Source organism: Leishmania panamensis, assembly GCF_000755165.1.
Source record: "Leishmania panamensis strain MHOM/PA/94/PSC-1 chromosome 16 sequence".
Classification (NCBI taxonomy): Eukaryota; Euglenozoa; class Kinetoplastea; order Trypanosomatida; family Trypanosomatidae; genus Leishmania; species Leishmania panamensis.
Genome location: NC_025861.1, coordinates 190739 through 212170, shown reverse-complemented (window position 1 = coordinate 212170; position 21432 = coordinate 190739). Strand labels below are relative to the sequence as shown.

General features: G+C 59.8%; 6 protein-coding genes and 1 pseudogene across 6 annotated transcripts; all 7 read left to right on the top strand.

Moving 5' to 3' along the window:
• Positions 1–289: 289 nt before the first annotated feature.
• LPMP_160620 (hypothetical protein) lies at positions 290–607 on the top strand (the record flags this gene model as incomplete). Its single annotated transcript, XM_010699287.1, has 1 exon — positions 290–607. One exon carries the CDS (start codon positions 290–292, stop codon positions 605–607), a length of 318 nt encoding a protein of 105 aa, XP_010697589.1.
• Positions 608–1311: 704 nt separating this feature from the next.
• LPMP_160610 (hypothetical protein) lies at positions 1312–3225 on the top strand (the record flags this gene model as incomplete). The annotated part of the gene is made up of 1 exon (XM_010699286.1): positions 1312–3225. The coding sequence occupies one exon, from the start codon at positions 1312–1314 to the stop codon at positions 3223–3225; it is 1914 nt and encodes a 637-aa protein (XP_010697588.1).
• A 629-nt stretch (positions 3226–3854) lies between these two features.
• On the top strand, positions 3855–5819 carry LPMP_160600 (DNA topoisomerase, putative; the record flags this gene model as incomplete). Its single annotated transcript, XM_010699285.1, has 1 exon — positions 3855–5819. One exon carries the CDS (start codon positions 3855–3857, stop codon positions 5817–5819), a length of 1965 nt encoding a protein of 654 aa, XP_010697587.1.
• A 647-nt stretch (positions 5820–6466) lies between these two features.
• On the top strand, positions 6467–9874 carry LPMP_160590 (hypothetical protein; the record flags this gene model as incomplete). The annotated part of the gene is made up of 1 exon (XM_010699284.1): positions 6467–9874. One exon carries the CDS (start codon positions 6467–6469, stop codon positions 9872–9874), a length of 3408 nt encoding a protein of 1135 aa, XP_010697586.1.
• Positions 9875–10552: 678 nt separating this feature from the next.
• LPMP_160585 lies at positions 10553–10856 on the top strand (annotated as a pseudogene).
• Positions 10857–13419: 2563 nt separating this feature from the next.
• Positions 13420–18951, top strand: LPMP_160580 (carbamoyl-phosphate synthase, putative; the record flags this gene model as incomplete). Its single annotated transcript, XM_010699283.1, has 1 exon — positions 13420–18951. The coding sequence occupies one exon, from the start codon at positions 13420–13422 to the stop codon at positions 18949–18951; it is 5532 nt and encodes a 1843-aa protein (XP_010697585.1).
• Positions 18952–19962: 1011 nt separating this feature from the next.
• LPMP_160570 (dihydroorotase, putative) lies at positions 19963–21180 on the top strand (the record flags this gene model as incomplete). The annotated part of the gene is made up of 1 exon (XM_010699282.1): positions 19963–21180. One exon carries the CDS (start codon positions 19963–19965, stop codon positions 21178–21180), a length of 1218 nt encoding a protein of 405 aa, XP_010697584.1.
• Positions 21181–21432: the final 252 nt, after the last annotated feature.

Sequence of the window (21432 nt, the reverse complement as noted above, 5' to 3'; positions counted from 1 at the left end):
CGTACCTCCTACCTACTTACCTTTACGTTACCTTTCCTTTCCTACCCTACCGGTACGTACGTTACGTCGTTCGTCCGTACGTAACTTAACTAACGACACGTACGTACTATATATATATATATATATATATATATATATATATATATATGAGCCCCAAGCGCCGCCAAGGATTCCTTCGGTGCATCTTCTCTCTCACATCGTATACACGCACCCCCTTAATCACATAGGCGCACTCACGCACGCGCGCAGAGAGAGAGACTCTGCTAATTCATCGAGTTCTCGAGGAGCTATGACGAGCTCGTCTACATCGACCGGCGCCTCGGCGGCAGACGCGGACTTCATCATACCGATTGAGACGAAGTACGTGTACGTCACTGCCCGAAGTGTGCCTCGTGAGATGCTGCTCATGACAGGGGACTGTCCCATCTGCAAGAGCGCCCTTGGACAGCCCTGTGTGAAGTGCACCTCTTCTATGGACGAATGCCCCGTCGTCGTCGGAGTGTGCGGTCACATCTTTCACCAGCACTGCCTCGAGCAGTGGCTGCAGGGGACGTGCCCCCTCTGCCGCAATCCGTGGCAGCAGGAGCGCATCGTTCAGCAGAACTAGCACAGACAGCGAAAGAGGGGCTTGCGTGGACAGGAGGTTTGCGTTCGCCCCCCTCGATGGCATGCATGGTGTACCTAGTTCTCACCTGCCCGTTGCTTGTGTGCGTGTGCACGCCGCCGCCCCCCCTTCTCTACTTTATCTTCTCTACGCATCAGTGCTCTGGAGAACCCCCTCTTCCTCTTCGCACAGTGCTGCGACCGTCGCGACTGTTTATCCATCTCCCCCTTTTATCCACCTCCTGACGTGTGCGTGTGTGTGTGTGTGTGTGCACGCCAGGACTGCTCCGCTGTCCTTTGCAGGGTCGTGAATTAGTGGAGGGAGGGAGGACTCTTCTCCGGGGTCTTGCCCGCCTCCACGCCCCCCCCTCTTCTACGCTGACGCATCTTTTCCCCACTACCGAGACAGACAGACAAGCAGAGAAAACCGGCAGATGCACCGACGTCTCTGCCTTTCCATTGTGTCTGTGGGCCTGCCTGCGTTCTTGCTCTCACTTGTCCTCATCTCCCATGTTGTTGGGCTGATTCATGATGTCACTTCTCTTCCACGTCTCTGCTGCTGCCAATCCCCCTCTGCATTTTCATAGCCCCCCCCCCCACACACACACACATCAACCCAGGCGTAGATCAGCTCACGCCATCTTTGTGCACCCTTTCGTATAACATCCACACCAATCTTTGCCTCTCATCTCATTTCATCTCTCTCTCATGCAACGCACAAGCGCAGCCCTTCCCCACAATGGCGACAACAGTGGTAGCACCAGCATCGGGGTGGTGACCGCTGGCCTACTGCTAGAAACGTCCCTCGGGTTCCTCACAATCGACCTATTTGGCGCGGACTGCTCTGCGCTGACGGGCAATTTCTTGAACCTTTGCAGAGCTCAGCTGTGGAACGGCGCGGTGGCGACGGAGGTGGTGCCGGAGGTGGCGGTGTTCTTTTCCCTTGCTGCAGACCCGGTTTACAAGGAGCTGCTTGAAAGAATGGTGCTCGCGCATTCAGCGAGCGCAGCGGCGTCACCTGGCCCGGGCCCGCTGAACTTCTGGACTCTGCTTCCCAGGAAGGGCCGTGCCGAGGGCGATGCGTTGCCGACGGCGTCCACTGTCACTGCGTCCCTGCAAAGTTGGGCTGCTGTCTCTGCCCCTTCAACTACCGACCCCGTCGAGCAGCAAGCGACTGCAGTGCGGCAGGCGATGCAGCAGGAGACACGACTATGCAAGCGGCGGCGCTGTGCCGGTCTGGCTCCGTCCAGGAGTGGTAGCAGCAGCGCCAAAGGCGACTATCGCCCAGTGTACGTGCCCGTGTCTGGTAACACTGGGCTGCCTGTCGTTACCACTGCACCTGGTGTAAGTGCCTCGTCCAGCTCCACCTCACCTTGCACGGTATGCCGTGCCGGAAGTTTGCTCATCGACATTTCAGCATCGGCGCCGCGCTTCGGTCTCACGCTGTCTGACCGTACGATGGACTTCCTCGACCGGCAGTACATCACGATCGGCGTGGTGCGCGAAGGCGAGGCTGTACTGCGCCGGATACGTCGTGCTCCTGTCCGCGACTGCCACGGAGGCAGCGCGTCAGCGACGGCTGGCGCCAGCCCTTTGGTGGCAGCTGACATCGTGGCGGGTCGGCCGGCGGTGTCGTGGCCGAGGCCCGTGCGGATACTGCGCGTGAGGCGGGCGACTGTGCTTCCCACAGCCGGCACGGAGAAGTACGTGTCAATCCCTCCCTCGGCGTGGTGGGGAGTGCCATCGACGATGGGCAGCGCTGCCGCGATGGAGCAGCAACGACATCGCGCTGCAGCGGCCCTGCATCAAGCTGGGTGCTTTGAATGGTGGGCCTCGGCGGCGGCCGTGCGCGCTGCTCACCGTCAGCTAGTGGAGCTGGTGCAGGCCAGCCTTGCAGCGCACGGGTATGCGGCCATCACACGCCCTCGCAGCATTGTTGATGCGTCCCTCTACTTGCAGCCGGCCGTCGCGCCATTGGGGAGGCATGCTGCGCAGCCATTCATTATCGTCGCCCCTGCACCAGCGCAGACGAGTACCGATGGTGAATCCTCTGCATCTCTCAGTGAGCTGGAGCTGCTGTGCAACCCACACTACACTGGTGACTACTTGAGCTCCGAGGACGACGACGTGGAGGGACTCCATGACGGCGGCCAGCAACCTCGTGATAGCGCTGTCGCAGCGCTCTCGGCGAAGCAGTTGGAGGAGCGCCGCAAGAGCTTCATGCAACAGCACCAGGAGAAGGCCAACGAGACACTGTCGCTCATGCTGAATGTGCTGAATGGCGTGGCCGACGTGCGGGGCGACATCAAGCCTCCCGACAACGTCCTGTTTGTGTGTAAGCTGAACCCTGTGACAACAGGGGAGGGGCTCGCTCTGTGCTTCTCGCAGTTCGGTCGTGTTGCCTCTGCTGACGTTGTCTACGACGCAAAGACGAGACAATCACTGTGCTACGGCTTCGTCGAGTTCGAGAGCGTTGCAGCGTGCTTTCGGGCCTTCCAGAAGATGGATCGGGCTCTCATTGACGACTGTCGCATCCATGTCGACTTCTCCCAGTCCGTGTCCAAGCTGTGGGCGCAGCGGCAGCGTGAAATGCGGAAGCGTGGCCGCATTGCTTTGAAGTGAGCGCGGCCGTGAATTGGAGAAAAGAAAAAAAGCAAGGACAAGGGGCGGCAGGCGGCTGAGATGTACTCTGCACGTCACTGCCAAGCCCAGATCCGACCAGAGCTGGGGGCGAGCACTACAAGGGGGTGATGGGGAAGAGGAGAACCGGTGAGGGCTGGCTGAGCCTTGCCGTTTTTTTTTCCTCTTTTCCCCCTCTTCAGCAGGCACACGGGGCATGTCCCCCCTGTTGCCTAAACTTCTCTCTCCTGTTTTCTCACTCCATGTCAGTCTGCCTGGCGCTGCTGATGGCCTCTACGGCTGCTCAATCGCCTTCCCCCCCTTTCCAGCACGCGTTCTTCTTCGGCACGTGCTGCGTACCTCCACCACCACCACCACCATCACCATCACCACCGGTCCCTCTTCCTGTCTTGCTTCCGTTTCTCCTTTGCCCTTGCTGAAGGCACGTAGCGTACGTCACCCACACCAACAGACCCCAGCAACCGGCCGCACTGGTGATGTAGATAGGGAGGGATGCAGTGAAGCGCATCATCTTCACACCCACCCACCCACCCACACAAGGACACACAGATATACAGACACGCCACCGGCGGCTCTCATCTTTGTCTCGAGATTTATGGTGTACTGTACCCATGACGGACACCTTTGTCGAGGTTTCCCCTGCCGTTGTAGCGGTCAATGAAGCTGAGGCGCTGCGCGATGAGGCTCTCCGTCGCATGGAGGTGTACGTGCTGGGGCTGCTGCACACGCTTCTCTGGTTGCCCGTCAAGGGAGTATCGCTCAGCGGCACTACAATGCTTGCCTTTGAAGGAGGCACGTTTAGTTCCTGGCGAAGGCACAGCCAATGCGCCGTCCCGTGTGAGCTGCAGGCCTCGACTCGTGGAGAGTGTGGTGCCACCTCCGCACCCCCGGTGAGTCTGCCATCGGAAGAGCGTGCGAGCGCGAAGGCTCCCGCGCTGGGCTACGGGGGCACACCGACGCGCCCCAACGATGGCCAGCCAGTCGCGAGCATGCGCGCTTTGCAGAGAGCTCGTCACCATCTCCTCCTCCTTACCGTTCTCTTTCGCAACGTCGTGCGCGGCGACGTGACGACACAGCGCGATGTATACTATCACCTCGTTCGCCACATCCCGACGCAGGTGGTGGTGAATCGCACAGTCAAGCAGCTCTCGCGTGTGCTGCGACTGCCGCGACAGCTTATGGGGGTGACGGCGGGCGGACGCGGCTACATTGCAGGCTGGCTCTCGTATCGCGGAGTGAGCTTGCAGGGAGGTGGCCCTGGGGCAGCAGCGGAAGAGGGCATGCCGTTACCACTTCTGAGCGCAGATTTGGTTGTCTCTGTCCAAGAAATCGCCGAGTGCACAGCTGCCGAGAATGAGGAAGAGCACGGTTTCTCAGTGCTACTGTCTTCACCGATCTCGATGCTGCGCGGCCGCTCACCTCAGCAGTCGGCGTCAAGCCGTTTGACGGCCGCGCAGCATCGAGATCTCACTAGCTGTTCAGCCACTGACGCCGCTGCGACAGGCTTTCAAGTGTCGCCAGCTGTGTGCGCTATCCTCGTCGTGGAGAAGCACGCTGTCTTTGCTCAACTTCTGCGCGAAGGCCTGCCGCGACTGCTGCCGTGCGTGCTGCTCACAGCTCAAGGGTTTCCAACTTACGCAGCGCGTCAACTGCTTGCCCACTTGCACACTGCACTCCCTCGTGCTCCAGTGATTGGGCTTGTGGATTACAACCCACACGGGCTCGCCATCCTCGCCGCGTATCGTTGGGCTACCGCATCGGATGCGCTTACAGTTGGCTCGGCCTCTATGGTGGAGAGCCACTACTACGCGGCTCCCACCCTGCGGTGGCTCGGTGTGCGCACCGCCCATGTGTCGCGCGTAATGGAAAAGACAGAGAGTGACAATGCGAGTACAGGTGGCCCCTCGGTCAAGCAATGCCCTCGGCTTCACCACTACACACCAGCTCCTCTGCAAACGAGTGTCAGGCCTTGGAAGGACACTGGCACAGGCAGCCGGTCACACGACAACGACGGCGCTGTCGCCAGTGCCTCCAGCTGCGCCTCGTACGCCCCGCACACCGCGGAGAATGCGGCGATGGCCTCGCCACTGACCAGCATCGCGCCTCTTCAGCACTTCACCCGTCGAGACGCCGTTGTGATGACACATCAGATCGAACGCTTGGAGGCACTCCTGCACCTTACAGCGTCACCTCCAGCTGCGGGGGAAGGCCTCGGGACAGCGGTCGAGGTGGATGAGGAGAGGAACCACAATTTCGTCGAACGCCCTCATGTGAAGCGAGTGGCGCGTATTTCAGTGGATCTCGCCGCAGTGCCCCAACGCTACAACAGGCTCTCGGCGGCTGACCTCGCGCATCAGGCTGATCGAGCTTCCGTGGTTGCCTGGCTGAACGAGGCACGCGAGATGCAGCGCCGCAGCGTCAAGTGCGAGATGGAGGCACTCTACACTGTCCCCTATTCGCATCACTTTTTGGGCTCTGCGTCAGTCGTGCATGCGCAGAGGCGCGGCGTCCACCCGGCGCCTTCGCAGTTTGCCGAGTGGGTCTGCCAGCAAATCCTTCGTCGTCAGTACATCTAAGCACACTTCTCCCGCTTATTACAGGCGCCCACGCGCATGAAGGGAGAGCGGGCAGCGTTTGTGGAGTCGGCACAAATTTGCCGTACTACCCCCTCTTGTGTTTTATATCTGCGTGCTGCGCAGCACCTGCTGCAAGCGGCTAGCGATCCTGCTGCTCAACTGCACTTTTTCGTATCTGTGGCGTCTACCCCCCTCCCCCCTAAAGGTCACACCAGAGGTGCCTGAGCCCCGCTCCTCTTCGCGTAGGGGCAGCGAACGAGAGAGAGATTAGCGGAGGGAGGGGGCGAGCGAAACGAGGGGGACGGGCGAGTGAAGCACCACACGGTGTTTCCCTTCCGCTTACTCGCCCCTACTCTGGGTACGTTGAAGTCGTATACACGCGCGCAGAGTTTCCTCCCGTGCGGTGACACGTGCTTGCTCGTCTGCACTCTACACTGAGTGCACTCACCTTATCAGGCACTTGCCTCTCTCTCTCTTTCCCGCTCCTCATCCACTCGCTATACCACCTCCAGGTATCGCCACGCTTGTGTGGTTACTCGCACGGACAGACCAGGCAGGTAGACACCCCCCGACACACACACACACACACACACGCACACACCTCGTCTCTCTGCTATCTTCTGCTGCCCATATTCTCATGCGAATACATGAGTGACCGACGCGTGGCAGACACGACGGTGGTGGGTTCCGGCGAGCTTGTCGAGGCTCTCCTACACGTCTTCCACCCGCTGTTGATGTGCTTAGCAGATGCTCTGATAAACTCCACGGCTGTGACGCCACCGGAGGTGGCTGCAATGTGCGGCGTGGCTGGTGGCGAACCACGCCGCACCATCTCGTTTTCGCTGGAGGGTAAGGCAGGCGCTAACATGGCCGCGGCGCCCACGCCAATGGCTCATCACGCTGCTGGAGCTCAGCCCATTGAGGCAGTTGCGCGGCCAACAGCTTCGGAGGGTGCCGGCCGTGGCTTCCCCCTACTCGTGCCCGCCCCTGCGAGGGGTTCGTCGCCGCCGTCGACGGAAGCGACGCCTGCGTTCAGTTCAGTCAAAGCCGAGGAGGCCGGAAGTTGCGCTAGCAGCGGAAGCAACGTGAGAAGAACAACACCACGGCGACTACCCACTGCGCTGAAGAAGGACGCACTCACAACACGACGAGCTACATTCGATGTTGAGCACCGCGGTGGTGGAAGCGACGTTGAGAGTGACGCTCCCAAGACGGTTGCGGCGTTGCCATGCTTGTCTGTGCAGACAGAGACCGTCGCTGCCTCTCCTCTACCACCTACTTTGTCTCCACTGAGCTCCACTTTACCGTCCTCGACCTCCATGTCCGCCAGCTCCGGTGAGGCACCTGCGACGACGGTGCGCAAGCGTGGCCGACCACTGCTGACGTGCACGGGGGCCACCTGCGCGGAGAAGGAAGCTGCTGCGCAGAAACGCGAAGAACCTCTTCCCGGCGTTGCCACCCTACCGCCCCACGCCGCGCGCCCATTCTGCTTCACCCTGCCGAATGCGGTGCTGTGGGAGACTGTGGCGGCGTTGGCAGAGGCGGTACTGATCGATGGGGTGTGCTTTAGCTGGCTTCAAGGTGAAGTCCAGAAACGCGCAGAAGCTCAGCAGCAGCGCAGTGAAGAGCAGCGGGGCCCCAAGGCGACGTCGCCGTTGCCGTCCCCAGCGCACGTGCTCGCCGACGCTCTTCTTTGCTTTGACAGACCCGCAGTCGCCATCGCCCACATGCGATGGCGTGAGCTCACTGTACAGAGCAAAGATGAGGTCAGCCCTAGAGGCAGCGGTGACCACGAGCCCGGCGAACGAAGCAACACAGACACCGGTGTCTTCGCCACTTTGCCTGCTGAGATGCAAGACGCCGTCTTCACCTCTGTCTCAGCGGCTCTCATGCGCGCCGCCGCCGTGCACACGGCGCAGCTGCTCAGCCCCTTGTGCACTGCTACCCCCGTTGAAGCGAGACTCGCCAAACAAGGAGAGACCGCCAGTCAGCGACGGGATGTGGCGACTTCAACCCAAAGTCCGGAAGACTCTCAATCCTTTATCGTGCTGTCGCCAGCCACGACGCACGCCGCATTTTTTGATGGGTCATCTGCAGCCTCACCCCACATGCAGACCAAATTTGACTGTGGTATGGCGCCTGCTTCTTTTCCTCGACAGCCGTGGCCTCAACGAGGATGGGCGGCCGAGGCGCAGCGACCCGCCCATGTAGCCGGCGGACCGGTGACGTTCCGGATGGTGCAGGAGAAACTTAAGCACCGTAATCGGCGCACACTACAGACTCAGCACCAGCAGCCACGGCCGGCATCCATGTCAGCCGCTATGTCTAGCTCGTCGACTTCCGTGTTCCCTGCCAGTGCTCCTGCTCCTGCTGCTGCTGCTGTCTCCGCCCTACCTGCGAGCGGTCCGCGTGGCGATACATCCTTGGCAGCCGTAACCGCCAGTGCGCCGTCCGCCACCGCTGTGGCTGGGCAACCACCGTCGTGTGTTACGGGCGCGTTATTTGAGCGACTCCTGCAGCAGGCGGAGGCACAGGACGACAGCTGCTTCTACGTTCAGATCAATGCATGTCACTGTGGCGGTGCCACACGCACTGAGGCCACTGCGACACCAATCGCCGACGCTGCCGTGCGCTCCAGTGCGTTTACCGTGCAAGTCTTGTGCTCCGCGCTGGCGTTTGCAATGACGGACGAGGCAGCTGCTGCGACATTGAAGGACAATGTAGGCCCAGAAACAGTTCACTTGGCGGGTGCGGCTGCTTCTGGCAGTTGCGGTATCAGTGCGTGCGCATGCGGGGAGAAGAATGGGCAGAGCAGTGAGGGAGGCAACTCCTGCGTTGCCGGAGACGCGTGTCGCCGTCTTCTGCGGCAGTGGTGCGTTGGGCTGGAGCAGCTCGTCTCCACTACCTCCTCAATGCCAATGTGGAGCTGCACTTCGCGGAGCACTGCACAGCGCCCAAAGCAGTCGAGCTTTACAACGTCTGCTGCAGCTCTCTTTGCATATTTGCGCGACTCCTCGGTGAATCCTCAGCTGGAGTTGCTGGCAGACTACGTGCTGGAGACAGGTAAAACAACGTCGGCGTCGTTAAGGATTCCCCCTCGGGTTGCAAGAGATGCCCATGGAGGCTACGCGCCAGAGGCTGACGCAGGAGCCGCGGCGACAGCCAATACAGCCGTTCACCAATTGCCGTGGACTACAGCACGATGGAGTGTGAGGCCTGTGGTCGGCGTGAGGGAGGTGGACTACGCGGCTCACTTGCTCACTGGGTCGAGGGAGCACCACCGAGATCATGACCAGTGTGTGACCGCGCTGCCATTGCTGCCGACAGAGAGCGTCGCTGATATCCATCCACCTACTCGATCAACGACATCTTCTGCGATAGACGCCGAATCGCCTCGAGGGGAGCCACCGAAGCGGCCTAAGATCCATGCACACCAGGCGGCATCCACATTGCCTCGCTTACCGCCAGCTGTGGAGTGGCTCCGGCTCTCAGACGCACACTGCCATCCTTCGGAATCAGACCAAGCAGAGGACAGGCGCAGCACGCCGCCGGTGACCCAGGTGGTGGAGCGATCCACTGCGGCACTCTTCCAACGCGTCCTCGCCCCGAGGATAGCAGCCGAGGAGGGGGGTGTCTGTGCCTCTGCTGATGTCGTGAACCCGCTGGAGGAGGTGGGGGCAGTGCTTGCCACACTCGACGCCGCCTGCGCTGGTCGCACACTCGTGGATGCTTCGGCGTGGCGTTACGGACGGAACCGCATGACCGTCGCGGCGGTTTCCACCATTGGCCTGACGCTCTCAGATAGCGACAGCGGAGGAAGTGATGCGCAAGGAAGCGACGACGATGTCCGGAAGGTCGGTGGCAGCCTCCCTTGCACCCACGATTTACCTCAGGGACCCACAGCCGAGAGAGCGGCTTTGCGGTCTGCAGAAGGGGGACGCCTAGTCTCACCAGTGCCGGCGTGCCGCGCTCGGCTCCCCTTGGGCCTATACCACCATGAATGTGGAGTACTCCATGTAGCGGACGGCGCCACATATGCGCTGGAGATGGACTAGCGTAGTCCGCTTCCTCTACTTCTCTCCCTCATCACAGTTTTGTGCACCTCCGAGATGAGCCCTGCGTTCCACAGCGCACAGCAGAGCATTCTCGCCTCTCCCTTTGCTGTGCACGGACTCCCCGCGTCAACTGAGGCCGTCATGCGTGGCTAGGCGAGCGCTTATCTTTCCTAAGCTTCTCTCATCATGTGCCGCAATCTACCTCACCCCCGCTGCACAGCAGTCATCCACACATGCGCGCCCACAAGCTGAGAGTGTCTCCTCGAGGTACCGCTCTTTAGGTCGTGACAGCCGTGCCCATACAGCGAGACAGACGCAAGCACACCAGACGCTCGCTTTTCCATCCTGCACGTCTGCTCGCTTCCTACCCACCCCACCCCTAATGGAAACACAGGCACCAGTGCGCATTGGCGCCAAATCCACCGCTCATCTACGCACCACTCCCGGTCCTCCTCCCATCGAATCTCATAAATGCCATCGCTCTGCCGTTCCCTGCGCTCGACGTCACTTCTTCACTCCCGCAAGACCCTCTGCATCACCTACACTACCGCATCTCAACTACCCCCCTTCTTCAATCGTCCACCTCGCCTCCCATACCTGCCCCCACCCCCCCCTTTCGCCTCCAATGCTTCTCTTTGGGTACTCCTCTTATCTCGTGCACACACTCAGCCCATCCCTGTAACTCCCCACCCCCTACGCTACCGCCATGTCCCGCACCACGGAGGCCGCCCGCGCGCCTGCGCGATCCGCCGGTCCCCGGCGAGCACGGACCTGCTGATGCCGTGCGCGCGGTGTCGAGCGTGCAGGAGGAGAGGAGGGCCCGCGCTTCCAGAGCAGCGCGATCCTGGCGATCCAGGAGGCGTACGCTGCGTCGCTGATGGCTGCCACGAGCCCGGCCAGCATCCACGCGAGGCGTGTGTGACGGTGCGGCCGAAGGACGTGCAGCTGGCGGTGCGCCTGCGCGGCGAGCGCTTCCGGAGAGGAGGTCCATTCGTTTGTGAAGTTGTGTTCTTTGCTGTGGTGTCTGGGTGAAGGGCGGTAACGGGACTGAGGGGGCCCCTTTTGATTGGGGTTGGGCCGTGTGCTGCCCTTTCTGGTGGCCTTTTAGTGTGGGGTGAGGCGAGTTACTGGATTCCCGTGTGTGTGTGTGGGGGGGGGGCGGTTTGGTGTGGGGTGACGGGTGACGGGATGCGCCTGTGCTGTTTTGCGTGCCGCTTTTAGGCGTGTGGGTTTGCGGGCTCTCTTTTCCTCACGCACACACAAAATACTCACACGTCTGTGTATACGCGGTGCACGCAGGTCACGTGTGAGGGCAATGACGCTGCTTTGATTTGTTTCGCAGTTCTCTCTCTTCGTTATTTGTGCTGTGAGCCCGTCCTCGGTTGCGTGTCGGGGTACTCCCGTGGTGGTGTTGTGGGCGAAGGAGTCGGTTCGTTCGACGGAAGAGAGTGTAGTGCGGAGCACTGAGTGAAAAGGAGAGCGAAAGAGAAGCAATGATAGGCACGTGAAGGGAGTTCTCGTGGCACGTCACTGCTCCGCTTCTCTTCAGAGTGAGATGGAAAGGTGCGGTCAAGAGAAGCAGGTGGGGTTAGCGCTCCCGCGATGGCCTATGCCTTCATGGACTCCCCCCCATCCACAGTAAGGTCTATGTGCTAACTGCCATGTATGTGTGCATGCCAACCTGTGGGTGCCTGGAGGTGGTAGAGCCCTGTAGCGAGGAGTGTTTTGAGCGAGGCAATACGTGTGAAGCCATTGACCCTCTGTGTGATGCGTGATGTGTGTGTGTGTGAGCCGCTCTCTCTCTTCTTCATGATTTGCCGTTGTCTTCCTCATCATCTTCATCCTCTCTCGACCCTTTTCCATCGCTGTTGTGTTGATGGCCCCGAATTTCTCTTCTTGGTGAATAGCCCAAACATCCACACGCAATCCACAACACGGCCATTCGACTTACACAGGCTAATACCCCCATCACCCCTTCACCTGTTCCCTCATTCTTCCGCATCTCACACGCACACGCACCCGCACCCGCACGCACACGGTAGACGTCGCTTCGATCCCGAGTCGGAAGCGAAGCGAGCAACCGAGAGTCGACGTTGGTCATTGTCAGTAGAAGGGGAGAGCAAACCAAACGAGCGAAAGGGGTGCACGAAGGATAAGCCAAGAGAGTGCGAGCTCAACACTGGTAAAGCCAGGAAAGAAAGGAAGCGCACGCAAAGGCGAAACAGTGATTCACCCCAACGGGCGACCAGGGCAGCAGGCACCAAGGCAGCACCCGACGACACGGTACCAGCCGCCGCCCTCTCTCCTTCCTTTTTTCGGTTCTTTTCCTGGCGATACCACATATTCCTGCGTATCGCCAAGACGGGCTTTGGGGCAGAGGCGAAGTTAAACGATGGGAGGCATCCGCGCGAATAAGAAAGACTGATACGAGCGCCAGAGTGGAATCGCATTCGGCGACGACGACAAAAGAGAGAGAGAAGGGGGAGAGGGGCATACTGCTCATCGCAAGCGCACGCACCCACGCACAAGTATTGCGCCGTCTCTTTCTTTCCTTTTCCCTTTCTCCTTATTTCTCACATTCACTCACAAGACTCTCCATTCGTATTCCCTTCCTCTCCCCTCTCCAGCACTACTTTTGTTTTTGCATTCGTTCGCTCGCTCTTCCTCCGCTTCGAGCCTCTGCGCTCCTTTCGTGTTTCTTTTCCCTAACGTGTAACGAGAGAAGCAGCAGACGCGCACAAGCCCCCTAAGCACCTAAGCGCGTAAGTAAGCCCAACACGAACGAAGCACAGGTCGCTCAAGCGCAACGCTTTCTTTCGTTCTTGGCGCGGCTGTACTGGTCGGCCCGTGTTGCATCTGTTCTCTCTTTCTCTCTTAGATTTATATGTTTATATGCGTCTAAGAGCTTCTCAGCACCACCTTCAGACTCTTGTGTATTTCGCTGAGTATTGTTTGTAGTTTGAGTGCTGCGCTCTTCTTGCGTGAGGAGGTGTCGTCGTCGTCGTCTTGTCATTCCTGCTACGCTGCGCACGAAGCGAAGTCACGTGAAGGGAGGAGGCCGTTACTCAACAGACAGACAGGGGAAAAAAGGGGGAGACGGAGGTGCACAGGCGTGCTGAATTCGCGCACGCAGCCAATCGAGAAACGACGCATCTCTCTCTGGGCGTTTTGCTTGTCTGTTTTTAACGTGAGGCGCCACCCGTGAGAGTTCAGCGAATCGCGTCTTTACAGGAGGAGGACGAAGCGGAGGAGGTACGGACCTGCGCACGAGCGGTGTGTTTTTCTTTCTTTTTTTGCGGGCACACCGTGACCCTCACTCTCGTCCTCGTGGCTGCACTGTCTTTTTGCTGCCCTGTTTCTTCCTCCCTTTTCGTTGGGCTTGTGTGTGTGACGTGTGCCCATCTACGTCGTTGACTCGCAGCCAGCCGATACGCCCATCCTTCTCTTCTCCTCCTCCTTATCAACTACGCACATGCTGTGCCCCCCCTGAGCAAAGAGAGAAGGCCAGTAAAACACAGCGCGTACGGGAGGGGGAAGACGACGGAATGATGGAGCACCACGTCAAGGCAGAGCTCGTGCTGCACGGCGGCGAGCGCTTCCAGGGCTACTCCTTCGGCTATGAAGAGAGCGTGGCAGGCGAGGTGGTCTTTGCAACAGGCATGGTCGGTTACCCGGAGAGTTTGACGGACCCCTCGTACCACGGCCAGATTCTCGTGCTGACGTCGCCAATGGTGGGCAACTACGGTGTGCCGCCGATCGAAGAGGACCTCTTCGGGGTTACCAAGTACTTTGAGAGCACGAACGGCCAGGTCCATGTGAGTGCCGTGGTGGTGCAGGAGTACTGCGATCAACCAGACCACTGGGAAATGCACGAAACGCTTGGCCAGTGGCTGCGCAAGAACAAAGTCCCTGGCATGATGATGGTGGACACACGCAGCATCGTACTCAAGCTGCGCGACATGGGTACGGCGCTTGGCAAGATGATCGTGGCCGGTAACGACGTGCCCTTTATGGACCCCAACACCCGCAACCTGGTGGCGGAGGTGAGCACCAAGACGCGCGTCACCCACGGCCACGGCACACTGCGCATCCTCGTGATTGATATGGGAGTTAAGCTGAACACTCTGCGCTGCCTGCTGAAGCACGATGTCACCCTCATTGTCGTCCCGCATGACTGGGACATCACAACGGAGGTGTACGACGGTCTGTTCATCACCAACGGCCCTGGTAACCCGCAGATGTGCGCGAGCACCATCCGTAGCGTGCGCTGGGCCCTTCAGCAGGACAAACCGGTCTTTGGTATTTGCATGGGCAACCAGATGCTCTGTCTCGCCGCTGGCGGCTCAACCTACAAAATGAAGTACGGTCACCGCGGCCAGAATCAGCCCTGCAAGTGCACCCTCGATGGGCGCGTCGTCATCACAACGCAGAACCATGGCTTTGCTGTTGACTTCAAGACACTCCCGTTGGACGAGTGGGAGGAGTACTTCATAAACTCGAACGACGGCAGCAACGAGGGTCTGTGGCACAAGACGAAGCCCTTCTGCAGTGTCCAGTTCCATCCAGAGGGTCGCTGTGGCCCACAGGATACGGAGTACCTCTTCGGCGAGTACGTGCGCCGCGTGAAGGAGTCGAAGGTGAAGGAGGTGGCGAAGCTCAAGCCGCGCAAAGTGCTGGTGCTCGGCGCTGGCGGCATCGTCATCGCGCAGGCTGGCGAGTTCGACTACAGCGGCTCCCAATGCCTCAAATCTCTGCGCGAGGAGGGCATAGAGACGGTGCTCATCAATCCGAACATCGCGACAGTGCAGACAGACGACGAGATGGCCGACCACATTTACTTTGTGCCGCTCACGCTGGAGGCTGTGGAGCGTGTGATTGAGAAAGAGCGGCCGGACGGCATTCTGCTCGGCTGGGGCGGCCAGACGGCACTCAACTGCGGCGTGAAGCTGGACGAGCTCGGCATCTTGAAGAAGTACAACGTTCAGGTGCTCGGCACGCCTGTGTCTGTCATTGCCGTGACGGAGGACCGCGAGCTGTTCCGCGACACTCTGCTGCAGATCAACGAGCAGGTGGCCAAGTCGGCGGCGGTGACGTCTGTGGAGGAGGCCGTGGTGGCGAGCAAGGAGATTGGCTTCCCGATGATGGTCCGTGCCGCCTACTGCCTTGGCGGGCAGGGCAGCGGCATTGTCGAGAACATCGAGGACCTGCGTCACAAGGTCGAGGTCGCGCTTGCTGCGTCGCCGCAGGTGCTGCTGGAAGAGAGCGTGGCGGGCTGGAAAGAGATCGAGTACGAGGTGGTGCGCGACATCTACGACAACTGCATCACCGTGTGCAACATGGAGAACTTTGACCCCATGGGAATACACACGGGCGAGTCCATCGTCGTCGCGCCATCGCAGACGCTAAGCAACGATGAGTTCCACATGCTGCGCAGTGCCTCCATCAAGATCATCCGCCACCTCGGCATCGTGGGCGAGTGCAACATCCAGTACGGCCTCGACCCCTTCAGTCACCGCTACGTCGTCATCGAGGTGAACGCGCGTCTGTCGCGCTCGTCAGCTCTAGCCTCCAAAGCTACCGGCTATCCGCTGGCCCACGTCGCCGCCAAGGTCGCCCTGGGCAAGGGGCTCTTTGAGGTCATGAACGGTGTCACCAAGACAACGATGGCGTGCTTCGAGCCCAGCATGGACTACATCGTTGTCAAGATGCCGCGCTGGGACCTCGACAAGTTCAACATGGTGAGTGAAGATATCGGCTCCATGATGAAGAGCGTCGGCGAGGTCATGTCGATTGGCCGCACCTTCGAGGAGGCCCTGCAGAAGGCCATTCGCATGGTGGACCCGAGCTACACCGGATTCTCCGTTCCGGTCCGCTTCAACGGCCTCGATTTCGACTACATGGCGCACGTCCGCCGCCCAACACCGTATCGCCTGTTTGCCCTCTGCCGTGCCCTCCTCGACGGTCACTCGGCTGAGGAGTTGTATCGCATGACGAGGATCACGCGCTTCTTCTTGTACAAGCTGGAGAAACTCGTGTGCCTCTCCAAGGCCACGTCCACGCTGTACGCAAACAAGCTCTCCGAGATACCGCGCGAGTACTTGCTGAATATGAAGGCGCACGGCTTCTCTGACCGGCAACTGGCCCAGTTCCTCAGCACCACCGCCGCCGACGTGCGTGCGCGCCGTGTGGAGCTGAACGTGATGCCGCTGATCAAACAGATCGATACGGTCGCCGGTGAGTATCCTGCGGCGCAGTGTTGTTACCTCTACTCGACCTACAACGCCCAACGTGATGACGTGCCCTTTACAGAGCGCATGTACGCTGTGCTCGGCTGTGGTGTCTACCGGATCGGAAACAGCGTCGAGTTTGACTACGGCGGTGTCCTCGTGGCGCGCGAGCTGCGCCGACTTGGTAACAAGGTGATTCTCATCAACTACAACCCCGAGACTGTGTCGACGGACTACGACGAATGCGATCGACTGTACTTTGACGAGGTGTCTGAGGAGACGGTGCTCGACATCCTCACGAAGGAGCGTGTGCGTGGCGTTGTCATCTCGCTGGGCGGCCAGATCGTGCAGAACATGGCCCTGAGCCTCAAGCAAAGCGGGGTGCCGATTCTCGGCACTGACCCGGCAAACATTGACATGGCCGAGGACCGAAGCAAATTCTCGAAGATGTGCGACGATCTTGGCGTGCCACAGCCGGAGTGGATCTCAGCCACATCAGTCGCGCAAGTGCTTGAGTTCTGCGACACCGTCGGCTACCCCGCCCTGGTGCGTCCCAGCTATGTGCTGAGCGGGTCAGCCATGGCCGTCATTGCAAACAAGGAGGACGTGACGCGCTACCTGAAGGAGGCTTCCTTCGTTTCCGGCGATCATCCAGTGGTGGTGAGCAAGTACTACGAGGGGGCCATGGAGTACGATGTCGACATTGTTGCCCACCATGGCCGTGTGCTGTGCTACGCCATCTGCGAGCACGTCGAGAACGCCGGCGTGCACTCTGGTGATGCAACCATGTTCCTTCCTCCGCAGAACACCGACAAGGACACGATGAAGCGCATATACGATTCCGTCAACTGCATCGCCGAGAAGCTCGACGTGGTAGGACCGATGAACGTGCAGTTCCTGCTGACGGTGGAGGGTCAGCTGCGCGTGATTGAGGCGAACGTGCGCAGCTCCCGCTCCGTGCCGTTCGTATCGAAGACGCTTGGCATCTCCTTTCCCGCGGTGATGGTGTCCGCCTTCCTGGCGCGTAAAGACCAAAACCTCGTGCCCATCAAGCGTGCCAAGATGACCCACATAGGCTGCAAGGCCTCTGTGTTCAGCTTTAACCGCCTGGCCGGCGCGGATCCGATCCTCGGTGTGGAGATGGCCTCCACTGGTGAGATCGGCGTCTTCGGCCGCGACAAGCATGAGGTGTTCCTCAAGGCGATGCTGTGCCAGAACTTCAAGATCCCGGAGAAGGGAATCTTCTTTAGCAGTGATGTGGACAGCCAGACAGAGGTGCTCTGCCCATACATTCAGCGCCTCGTGCGGCGCGGGCTGAAGGTGTACTGCACTGCCAACACGGCGAATGTACTACAGGAGTACGGGATCCTGTGCGAGGTGCTTCTCCAGCGCAGCGAGCTACCGTCAGGCGACGCGTCTGACAGCCGCTGCCTCGCAGTGTACGACGAGGAGGTGGCGAAGAAGGAGAAGTTCGATCTTGTCATCCAGATACGTGACAAGAAGCGAGACTTTGTGCTGCGCCGCTGCACCCGCGAGACTGCCTCGCCGGACTACTGGGTGCGCCGACTCGCCGTCGACTACAACATCCCTTTGTTGACGGAGCCAAGCATTGTGAAGATGTTCTGCGAGTGCATGGACCTGCCCCCATCGTCCATCGAGATTGAGCCGTTCCGCCACTACGTGCCCAAGATCTACCACAAGATCGAGAATAACAACTGCGCCATGCTGCGCCGCCACAAGGTTGGGCTCATGATCACGAACAACAACGACAGCAAGATTCTGGCGCTGCGTCTGAGTCAGGAGGGTCTCAACATCACGTGCTTTCACGCCTACCTTGGCGGGTCGGACATCGATAACTTCGAGCAAGCATTTCAGAGCCTGAACGTGCCGGTGGAGGTGGTCGACCTGCGCTCGGAGATCGCGAACTCGGCGTTCGACCTCATTATGTGCCAGTCCGCAGACGAGCGCCACAACTGGCATCTCTCGAAGCTTAGCTGGTACATCTTTGGCAAATACCTCATCCCGGTGATGCGAGCGCGTCACATGTCTGTGGTGGCGCAGACGTCGAAGCAGAACAAGAAGGAGGCGGGCTTCGAGAAGCACGTGCAGAACAATTGCCCTGAGATGGGCGTCTACAACGCGTGGCGCGACGCGCGGCTGATGGAAGACTTCGCGACGGTGGCAGATCAGATCAGCTTTCTGCGTAAGCAAGGCATCAAGGCAACAGTGAAGAGCAACATTCAGGTGCACAGTTCCGTGTGTGGTAACACGTACTACTGCGATGACATGCGTAGCCTGCCGGCTCCGTCGCTGGTGAAGCTACTGCGCGACTGCAGCGCGACGCCTGAGTTTGTGTCCCTCACCTTCCGCAGCGCGCGCTGTGTGAACATCAACGGCATTGACGCGACGCCACTGCTGGCGCTGCAGATGGCTAACGAGATCGCCGGCCGAAACGGTGTGGGCATCACCCGCACGCGCGAGGGCGCCATGTTCGAAGCTCCAGGCATGCATCTACTCTCCGTCAGCCTGCAGTTCCTCTACGACGTCTCGTTTGACCGCTCTGCTGCGGACCTGTTCCGCATATATTCGCGCCACGTATCACAGAACATCGGCGCTGGCCAGCTGTCGGAGAAGCACACGCAGTCCGCCATCGAGGCGGTGCGCTTCCTGACAAGTGACGTGAGCGGCGTGGTGGAGTTGGAGCTGCACCAGGGCGAGATCATCTTCCTGAAGCTGTCCCACGTGCAGAACCCGGTCAACCGCCATGCCGCCCCGCAGCTGGTGACCGAGGAGGAGCTTGAGGAGGTCTTCCAACCCGGGAACGGCTCCTTTAGCGACGTGCAGTGGTAGGCGCGGTTAACACACCAGTACGTACGCCAGGGTCGAATATGCAGGCAAACAACGGTGCCATGCGAGGTGCACGGGTGGGGGAGAGGGACTTGATCTGCCGTCGTGAGTGACGAGGGGGGGGGGTAGGTGGGTGTTTGGTTGAGTGCGAGCGGAGGCCGCCGCCGCAGCTGCTTCTTAGTAGGCTCTCCTGTTCTCTTCTTGAGAGGTGAGGTGGGGGTGGGGAGAAGAGGGGAGAACGAGAGAGAAGGGCGGTCTCCGTGGGAGGCAAGGGTGTGTGGTGCGGTGGCAGAAGCTCAGCATAGGTGTGTGTGTGTGTGTGTGTGTGATTAAGTACTTTAAGTTATTAATAAGTCCAGGAAGCAACACAAGCGAGAGTAAGACGAGAGGCGGGACGCTTTCTTTCTCTTCAACCGTGTCTCGTGTTCTACTATTAGTGCTGAGCTGATCGTCTGTCGGCATGTCCGTGCATGCCCGCCCTCTCTCCCCACACACAGGCACATACATTCTCACCCAGTTGAGTTCAGGGAATGGCGGGCTACTTTGTATTTCTCCCCCTCTCTCTCCGTGTGACTCCCTTCTCGATGAGTTACGGGGCTCTCATCAGGCGAGTACTCTCACGGTACCAAACCTCTTCTCTCTCGTGTAGTCCCTTGTACGGCGCGTTGACTGAACTACAGCGCGGTCTTACCTTCAACCTTCCCTCCCTCCCTCCCTCTCTGACCCGAGTGCATGCGTGCGCGCCCTCCACCGCTGCACTCCACTTACGCCGACAAGCATGACAAAGCACCCTTCTTCTAGCGAATTCTATACTCTCCACAAGAGCGAAGAGGGCGTCAAGTTATTTGGCCGTGCTTGTGAATTGTGTGCCCGCTTCCACTCATTCATTCGTGCATCGCCAGAACCACCTCATCAAGCAATTCCAGAGGTCGCACTTGCGCTATTTTCTCCCACCACTCGCCTCCCATTCTCCCTACTCACCCTTTCTGTTCCTGATCAAACCAAAGCGAACAAATGTCCTCGGTCCCCTCGTCGGCGCCGGCGGTGATACAGCTGCCGCCTCTTATCGACTGCCACGTGCACTTCCGCGAGCCTGGCCTCGAGCACAAGGCGAACATCGCCACTGAGAGCACCGCCGCGTACCACGGCGGCATCACCTCAGTCTGCGACATGCCCAACACCATCCCGCCGACGCAGAGCATTGCCGCGTTGGCGGACAAAGTGGCGCGCGCCAAGGCCACCGCCCACACCCACTGCCACCTCTTTTTCTTCTTTGGCGCGACGGCGGAGGCGCACCTGCAGGAGCTCGAGGAGCTCTGGACGAACCCGGCGCACGCGGAGCTAAAGACGCACTGCTGCGGGCTAAAACTTTACCTCGACAACTCCACCGGCAACATGAAATCGAGCCAGCCTGTCGTGGAGAAGAGCTTCGAGACGTGTGGGCGACTTCAGATCGTTCTCGTCACCCATTGTGAGGAGTCGCAGATCAACGAAGCTGCGGCCGCTCAGCACCCCTATGATGGCCCTGCTTCGCACTCACTGCGGCGCCCCGCAGAATCGGAGGTGGCTTCGGTGCAGGAGGCCATTGCCCTGGCGCGCAACTACCGCACACCGCTTCACCTCGCCCATGTCTCGACGGCGCAGAGTCTCGACTTGGTTCGCCAGGCCCGCGCTGCCGACCCGACGTTGCACCTCACCTGCGAGGTGACCCCACATCACCTGTTCCTCACCACCGGGGACTACTCATGCTGTGGCGCGCGTCTGAAGGTGAACCCGCCGATCCGACCACCGCAGCACCACGAGGCGCTCTGGGCCGGGCTGCTGGACGGAACCGTAGACTGCATCAGCACTGACCACGCGCCGCATACAATTGCCGAGAAGGACCACTGTGGAGCCGCAGCGCAGCCGCCAAGCGGAATGCCCGGCATAGAGGTTGTGGTTCCCCTTCTGCTGACCGTGGTAGCCGGCCAATGGCCGCACCCGACGGCGCCGAAGCCGTCCACGCTCGCAGCGGCGGAGCAGCAGGGGCGTCCGCTGGTGGTGGACGACGTTGTGCGTCTTCTGCACACTAATCCGAATCGCATATTTCAGCTACGCCAGCCCCACACACCGGACCGCATCTTCGACCTCGACTGCGAGTGGACTGTCCACGGCAAAGACCTGCACTCCAGATGCCAGTGGTCCCCATACGAGGGTTGGCGACTGCGCGGCCGGGCTATTGCTAACGAATAAGACCGTCATGCTGCTCACTCCCAGCGGTTATTCATTCGCTGCCGCTTCCCTAAGAAGTTCATCCGAGCGCGTACAGCATAAAAGTGCGGCAAATTAAACATCGACGGTCGTTGACGTGCTAGAGCACATACAATACCCACACATGAGACAACATCCACGCTACCCACAGACAGCTACTTAATAGGGTGTACTGCACCTTCCTCACAAAGCTCACGCCGACGACACAAACAAACAGCACAAGTACTGATGCGG